General features: G+C 38.5%; 1 protein-coding gene across 1 annotated transcript; it reads left to right on the top strand.

The window, feature by feature from the left end:
- Positions 1-793: 793 nt before the first annotated feature.
- Positions 794-7,914, top strand: LOC131980101 (uncharacterized). Its single transcript, XM_059344273.1, has 7 exons — positions 794-935; positions 2,475-2,619; positions 2,714-2,809; positions 3,904-4,048; positions 4,859-5,004; positions 5,680-5,819; positions 7,306-7,914. Exons 1-7 carry the CDS (start codon positions 836-838, stop codon positions 7,452-7,454), a joined length of 921 nt encoding a protein of 306 aa, XP_059200256.1. The 5' UTR covers positions 794-835; the 3' UTR covers positions 7,455-7,914.
- Positions 7,915-8,311: the final 397 nt, after the last annotated feature.

Below are 8,311 nucleotides of genomic sequence, written 5' to 3'. Positions count from 1 at the left end.
ATATATATATATATTTCATTATTACATTATATTGTCATTATTATAACTCTGCTTCCATAAATGTTTCAATAATGATATTGTTGTTGTTTTTTCCACAATATGTTTATTGAATTTTACACATTTATAGACAGCAGTGGAACATGATCACCAAGTTACATTTCTCATAAAAAAACGATACATCACATTTCACATATTCCACATACCACAAGTAAATTGACAAACAAAACCAGACAAAACAAAACAAAAGAGAGAAAAACAACAACAACAACAACAACCAAAAACAAACAAACAAACAAACAAACTCAGCAACAACTCAGCACCTCACAACCGAGTCAAGGTGAATGCGCACCCTGATTTGCAAGAAAGTTCAATAAGGGTCTCCACACTTTTCCAAATTCCTCCGCCTTTCCTCTGGTTAATAATGATATTTTTTGTGTATTGCAGAGTATAGATTAACAGCAGCAGTCTGTATCTCCACTCTTCACCTGTAGAGGTCGCCCTTACACCTGTAAATGTCTCACATCTGCCTAATAATAAATAATAAACCTCATATGACTATAAAGAAAAGCTCTTCTATCACCTGCCTCTATGTCCTGTTAGTGTGTTAATGTGTCTAATAGAGAGTTTAACCTGCTGTGAAACAACTGAGCACTTCTCTGGGTCTTCTACCAGCAGCTGTGGGCGGTTACACTGAGCACGTGAAGGCATCCTCTGGTCAACGTGTGTGTGTGTGTGTGTGTGTGTGTGTGTGTGTGTGTCTCCGCCCTGATGACGGTCAGTGACAGCAACACACACACACACACACACACAGCTCAGTGTGCAGAGCTCCAGCAGCATGAAGGACGTGAGTCTGCCGCGGATCGTGGTGATTATTGTGTGTTCGGTGGTTTTTGTCGTCGTGTTGATCGTGAACGCGTTGGCTGGAGCCGGCAGAGGTGAGTTACATAGAGTTAAACACAGTTAAATAGAGTTTTCACATTCTTTAATGTGTTTTTAGTTACCGAGAACTCCTCCCCTCAGGCCGCTTCACGTGTAATAACGTTAGTTTGTAGCGCGTTATATTAGTGACTTTGTTCCATGATGTTTGTGTTCTTGCTCTTATTGATCCAACTGTGTTTTATGGTTACGAAACGGTTTTTTTTTTTTTTTTTTTTTTTTTTTCTGTTTGGTGACTCCCACTTAACGATCCATGCCTGGCAACTGATTATCTGTTACACTAAACAATGAGGATTCTTTTCCACGGCAGGTCAGTGAACGCAGCATGCTGGCTGCGCAGACTTTAACAATAAATATAATAATAAAACGGGTTTGGGAGGAAAGGTTCTGTTTCATTAGCTGGCCTTTTGTTTCTAGAGCATATGAAGGGTTAATGGTCTGTTCCTCCAAAATAACTCAATAAAAAAAGTTTTCTCACATATATGGTGTTAATATTCGTCTAAACTCCATCTAACAGTGGTTAATAACCCTCACAGGGGTAATAAAAAGAGGAACAGAAACATGTTTGTCAGCAGAAATAAAGAAAAGTTGTTTGTGGAACCCCTCTCTGAAGGGGTTAAATTAAATCTCCTAACTTTAGAGAAGCAGTGATGCCATGCCTGGTTAGGGTGTGGCATAAACACCAACATCTCAGCTCTGTGACTCACGTTCTGATTTTGGGGATTTTCTTTCTTTGCCCATATTTAATGAAGGCTTTCTATTTTTACCTCTCATTCTGCTGCCAAGTATCTGAATTATTTCCCTCTGAATTCCTCAGATGGTGATATTAATAACTGTTCAAACGATAAAGAGTTACATTTTTTCAATAATTACTAAGATTTGAGAAACGTATTTAAAACATGAATACACGTTTTTTCTAACAGAATCTAAACGAATGCTTCAGTCTTTAGTGAGTTATTCCCAAACATCCTGCAGATGTGACTCATCTCCTCCTTTTTCCAGCCAACATAGTTCTGAACCTCTGGCTGCGTACTTTAATATTTTACGATCCCAGCGTTGCTCCTTGGTTCCAGTTAAAGAGGATCATTATGCTGCAGCATTTCATCATTGTTAGACAATAATGTGACCTTAAAGTAGCAGTTTGTGTTCAGCATTTACTGTTTCAGCACACAAAGACAGATTGACAGAGAAACACTGCCCTACAAGGCAAACGGCAGAAACTAGGCAGAGAGCAGAACTGAGAACATGAGTTAAAAAGTTCTCCTGTAATCAGCCGCTTAGTTTCTGTACAAACGACGACCGTTTTTCTCCAAAACGACACACATTAGAGATCAGATGTTTTGTCACATAACAAAGGATGCCTTGAAAGTCATGAAAATGATAAAAACTCTTTTTTGACCAAAATGCAGTTAGTGCCTTTTTGCTTTGTAGGTCAGAATAGTTGTCCCAGTCTGTGATGGTGGAACCTGACCGGCCTCAGCACCACGGACCTCATGTTGGACCTCCTTAACGTCTCCCATGTCCCCGTTGTGTTGCAGGTCCTTTCCATGTCAGTACCGGTAACGTGTCAGGCCGCTATGAGACCGGCATCACTCCCGCCGGCTGGACCTTCTCCATCTGGGGGGTGATCTACACCTGGCTCACCCTCATGGTCATGTACCTCACTACTTATGTCTTCAGGGGGTGAGCTCACATCACAACCATCACTAGATATTAGTATTGATCTGTCTGATGTTGGTTTCCTGTTGCTGACAGTGATCTGTGTGTGTGTGATCAGGTCCTGGGCCCAGTCTCTGCTGCCCTGCTCCTTCTACTTCTGCTGGCTGTCCAACCTGCTGCTCAACATGATCTGGCTGCTGCTGTGGGACAGAGAGTATGTTTCTATTTATTACTGCATTCATATTCACAGAGAAAAAACATGTATATATATGTATGTGTGTGTGTGTGTGTGTGTGTGTGTGTGTGTGTGTGTGTGTATATATATGTGCATGCATGTATGTGTGTATATATGTATGTATGTGTATGTATATATGTATATGTATGTATGTGTATATATATATGTGTGTATATATATGTATGTATGTGTATGTATATATGTATATGTATGAATGTGTATATATATATGTGTGTATATATATGTGTATGTATATATATATATATATATATATATGTATATGTATATGTATATGTATATATATATATGTACAGTTGAAACCAGAAGTTTACATACACTATATAAAAAGACACATATCGTTAGCCTCATAGCATATTTGCCTAAGTCATATTTGAACGTTTTCAGGAAACAAGAAAAAACTAAATTTTTAGTGAGCCCATTGGTATTTTTAATTGATATTGTAACAGTAAGTTCAAATAGAAGTGTGAACAAGTTAACATAAAAAATTAAACACATCGTTTTCATAACAGATAAAAGTGACTTAGGCAGAATATGCCCTGACTAAGGCAATTTTTCTCTTACATATAAATAATGTAGTTTGGTTTGTATGTAGCCGCAAAAATGCCTAAGTCACAGAGATGACTAAGGCAGAAAGTGATTTTGGACTCTAACAAGTGTTCTGATAGTTTGAGAACATAGGCAATAAGGCAGAAAGATGCAGCAGGTAGGAGAGTAAAGTTATATCAGGCAGATATCACAATTTGGCCAAAAAATGACTTAGGCAATTATGCTATGAGGCTAACGATATGCTTTTTTTCTGACTGTCTGACATGAAATCAGACAATCACTTTTCCTGTTTTAGGTCCGTTAGGATTACCAAAATTATTTCTATTTGCTAAATAAAAAATTGGCTAAAAAAATCCTTCTCTCATTATTCTGGAATTTAGCAAATAGAAATAATTTTGGTAATGCTAACGGATTCATTTCATGAGCTTTCTCTAAAATAATCACTCATAACCAACCAGGTAACATCAGGATGCTCCTTGTGTTCCTCCTCTCTCTGTGTGCTGCAGGATGATGCTTCCTGCTCTGGTGGTGCTGGTCCTGGTGGTGATCACCAACTACAGCGCTCTGTCCACCGCCTGCTACGCCACCGATTACTACGGTCTCTGGCTGCAGACGTACCACCGCAAGGACCTGTGCTGCCTCAGAGTCCTGGTAGGACTCAGTGTTTTAGACTGTAGTCACTGTGTCTGAGTCTGGAGTTATTAGTCAGGCGGCCTAGGACCAGATTTGAGAATAAAGGGGACACGCCGGACAAAAGCACCAACATTTTTCCACATGCTCTCTATCACTATAGGTTTCAATTTTTGGTAGGAGCCACTTCAGCAAGTTTGTGGATCGGAGATGGCAGCCATATAAAGTCTATGAGAACCAATGTATCTTTCAAGCCACTTAGAAGGTCAATCTTGGTGTCAAAATCTACATTTTCTGAGTCAAAGAATCATTTAAAGCTATTGAGAATATCACTAGATGACTCACTGTAAATAATGTGTTGATCAAGATCTGACAAGAGATAAAAGCGTACCCTTGATTTTATTTAGCAGTGTACATGGCAGCTAATCCACACTCTGCCGTGAACATTGAGTCCAAACATTTTCAACTCAGGATTCCTGCTGCAGCACTTAAAGACCTACCAGTCTGGGTGAAAATGAACATATCTATTTGATCAAATAATCATCTAGTGATATTCTCAATAGCTTTAAATGATTTCTTGACCCAGAAAATGTAGATTTTGACACCAAGATTGACCTTCTAAGTGGCTTGGAAGATATAGCATTTCTCATAGACTTTATATGGCTGCCATCACCGCAATCTTGATGAAGTGGCTCCTACTAAAAATTGAAACCTATGGTGATAGAGAGTATGTGGAAAAAATGTGGTGCTTTTGTCCGGCGTGTCCCCTTTATTTGGCTAAGCCGCCTGACTATATGTCATGTTGGAGCTGATAACTGTCTCCATGTCCAGGTCCAGAACGGTCTGGCTCTCTACACCACCTGGACCACCATCGCCTCTCTGATCAACTTCTCCATCGTGCTCCACCTGTGGGGCGTGGACAAGAGCACGGCCGCCACCGCCTCGCTCTGCATCCTGTTTGCTGAGGTGGTGGCATGGTGAGCTCTGTTACATGATTTCAGGAGAAGAGGAATGAGAGATAACTGTTAGTTCTGACAGCGCTGTTCTCATTAACCCTCTATGGTTCGCATAATGATGCCAGTTAGGAAAACATTTTTTAAGTGTTTTTTGTCTTAGAATAGACTTATTACATTTTGGAAGTTTTGGGGGGTTTTTTGCCCGTAGACAAGTGAAAAAGAGAGTTTTAAAAATTAAATTGAACATAATTTATTTAATAAACACGTGTAAAAGATTCAGTAGCTTCATCAGAGTACAATACATACCATTTTAAATTTAAAGACATTATAAAAAGAACCTTTTTTAACTGGTTTCTTGTCTGAATGTTGCCTGTAGGAAACATTGTACCATTGAACCAACGACCCATTGAAATGAATGAACAGTCTAAGTGGATGAAACTATCAAAAATGAAGGTTTACTCTCCTATCAGTAGGAATTTTTTTTTTCCAGATGGAAAAGGGCCACGAAATGACGTTTTGAGTGATTTTTTGTGTTGCAAAATGGCAAAATAGAGTTTCAATATGGCCGCCTGGAGGTCATGTGACAAATTAAAGTATTGCTATTGGTTCCCTATACTCTTCCCAGTCACTGACCATGGCTCTGTGTGTGTGTGTGTGTGTGTGTGTGTGTGTGTGTGTGTGTGTGTGTGTGAGCAGGTTCATCCTGGAGAACTGGTTCCTGGACCGCTGGGTGCGTAACATCCTGACCGTGTACCCTGTGATCATCGTGGCTCTGGTTGGAAACGTCCTCAGACACTTTGACCCTGATGACCCCACTCCCAACACCGTCTTCATGGGTGAGTAACGTTCAATGACTCCAGAACCAACAACTTAATGCTGGTTGAAGCCGGTGAATGGAAACATGTATGTAGCACGCTGCACCTTCTGCAAGAACACTTTGAAACTTGGAACATTGGTTATGAAGCGTTGGAATCACAAATCAGAAAAAACAAAGTGGTCATAAGATGCCAGCAGCAAATGCTTTCAATCAGCAAGTATTGTTCCATTTTTTTGTCAGTATGGACGTTTTGTTTCGTATCTGTTTATTTCGGTCAATACGTGTCATCAAACAGAAGTAAATTTAAAAATTAGAAATGTACAATCTGTTATTTATCAACAAAAGAAATAAGCAGTCACAAAAGAGAGAAAAGAAACTCATTACTCTAACTTATATAAATGAATCATCCTATTTTTAAGTAATTTTTATATGTATGCGTGTTCATGAATCTGTGTGTGTGTGTGTGTGTGTGTGTGTGTGTGTGTGTGTGTGTGTGCATGTGAGTGTTCGTGTTGGAGACCATTTAGTCCTTTTTGTTTCTTGAGAAAGTTATCAAATGACAAAAAATGACACAAAATGACAAAAAAAGGCACAAAATGACCAAAAAAAGACACAAAATGACAAATAAAAGCCACAAAATGACCCAAAAAAAGACACAAAATGACTAAAAATGACACAAAATGACCAAAAAAGACACAAAATGACAAAAAAAAGACACAAAATGACCAAAAAGACACAAAATGACTAAAAAAAGACACAAAATGACAAAAAAAAGACACAAAATGACCAAAAAAAGACACAAAATGACTTACAAAGACATGAAAAGAATTCAAAAATGGACAAAATAGCCCAAGACTCCATAGAGTTAAGTTGTTAACCCATTTCTTGTTCCCTGAAAAAGGCCTACTTGTATAATTCTGAAATGTACATTATTTTCCAGTTTTGGTTAAGCTTACCTTTTTTTATTTACCTCTGGCAGTTCACCACTTACCTTTGGACCCTTTCAAGCTGTTCATTTGACGTGAACTGCTTGAATTTCAATAAAAAACTGGAAAAATTGGGCTGTTCTAAAACTTTTGACCGGTAGTGTAAACTAATCATCCTATTTTTAAGTATTTTTTTGAATAAGTTAATGGTATTGCAAGTTTTCAAGTCTTTCTCCAATTTGTTCCATAAATTACCTGTTACCGTGGTGCATCGTGATTTGGTGTTGGTTTTTAACTTTGTAAATATACACACCCCTCTGAAATGCGTGAAATGAATACCATAATTGTATTATGGTATTCATAATTGTACCACCATAATTGTATTCATTATGGTCTTAAAAAGTCTTAAACTTGACTTGTTGAGACCTGCAGAGACCCTTTTTGTTTCTTGAGAAAGTTATCAAATACATCCACGACACTACTGGCAAGTATTTTATCCAGCTGAATGTCCAGAATAGTGAAACATCTCTCCAGGTCCTGGTAACTGACTGTGTCTTTGTGTCTGTTGTCCCGTGTCAGTGGTGCTGCTGGTGGTGGCGTGCGTGCTGCTGCTGTCTCGCCTCTGCACCGTCATCTGGAGGAACAGATGGCGCCCGCTCTACTCGCCGGGCTCAGCACGCCTCATGGTGTCACCGCTCGACGGCAGAACCTTCAAGATCTTTACTTAAACAGCAGGAACTGGTTTAGAACCTCCTGCAGCCTTTAAACCCTTAATGACATGTTGACATAGCGCTGTGAGGCTCCATGAGGCTTCACAGTGCAGACGCTGTTTGACTAGTCAACATGATAACACGTTTCATCTTTAATAGACTTTTCTCCTCCTGCTGCAGCTAAGACTCTGCAGCAATGCTAAACTTTACATCAACTACTACATACATTAATACCGTCTACATGTCAAGCACTTTGATAGAAATGCATGCAAATGATCTGCCTCTTGTTTTTGTATTGCTATTTCAAAGAAGTTTTATTGTTGCATTTATGGCTTTGTTAATATGTATCCATTCACTGGCACTAGACTAGATACTGTCAATATGTGTTGGCTTTTATAAAATGTCATTAGAATAATATGCTGAAGAGCTTTGTTGAATTAATTCTGATTGGCCAATTAAAACATTCTTTTTTATTTCATCTGCTGCTGTCTCATTTCCTGAAACATCTGCAAAAAAACTGTACAAGATAAACTGCACCATTTGTCTCCAGCAACAAGAAAAGGAGTCAGTTCATAGAGACTTGATTTATAAAACTGTGAGAGTAGATAAAACACTACTAGTGTAGCTTTGAAGGGACATGAAGGAATGAAAGATGAGAAGAAAGAAGCAGAAATGAGCACGGAAGATATGAAAGCAGGCTGTAATATTAACATGTTTCAGTGTCTCCAGCAAATATAATTATTGTCTCATGTAAAAGTTCTGTCGTTAGTCACATCAAATTAATTTGTCTCATACTCTAAAATATATAATAAGATGTATATTGAATTCATACTTTGTACAATATGACATATATTTAGCAGACTTTAGTTTCCAGT

This window comes from Centropristis striata, chromosome 11 (assembly GCF_030273125.1).
Source record: "Centropristis striata isolate RG_2023a ecotype Rhode Island chromosome 11, C.striata_1.0, whole genome shotgun sequence".
NCBI classification, from domain to species: Eukaryota; Metazoa; Chordata; class Actinopteri; order Perciformes; family Serranidae; genus Centropristis; species Centropristis striata.
This window is presented reverse-complemented; position numbering and strand designations above follow the sequence as displayed.

Bases quoted from the DNA above. Each gene is read 5' to 3' on its own strand.
- LOC131980101 (XM_059344273.1), top strand. From the start codon at position 836: ATGAAGGACGTGAGTCTGCCGCGGATCGTGGTGATTATTGTGTGTTCG. The intron at 2,810-3,903 runs GTATGTTTCTAT...TGTGTGCTGCAG, and splicing joins CTGCTGCTGTGGGACAGAGA to GATGATGCTTCCTGCTCTGG. The intron at 5,820-7,305 runs GTGAGTAACGTT...GTCCCGTGTCAG, and splicing joins TCCCAACACCGTCTTCATGG to TGGTGCTGCTGGTGGTGGCG.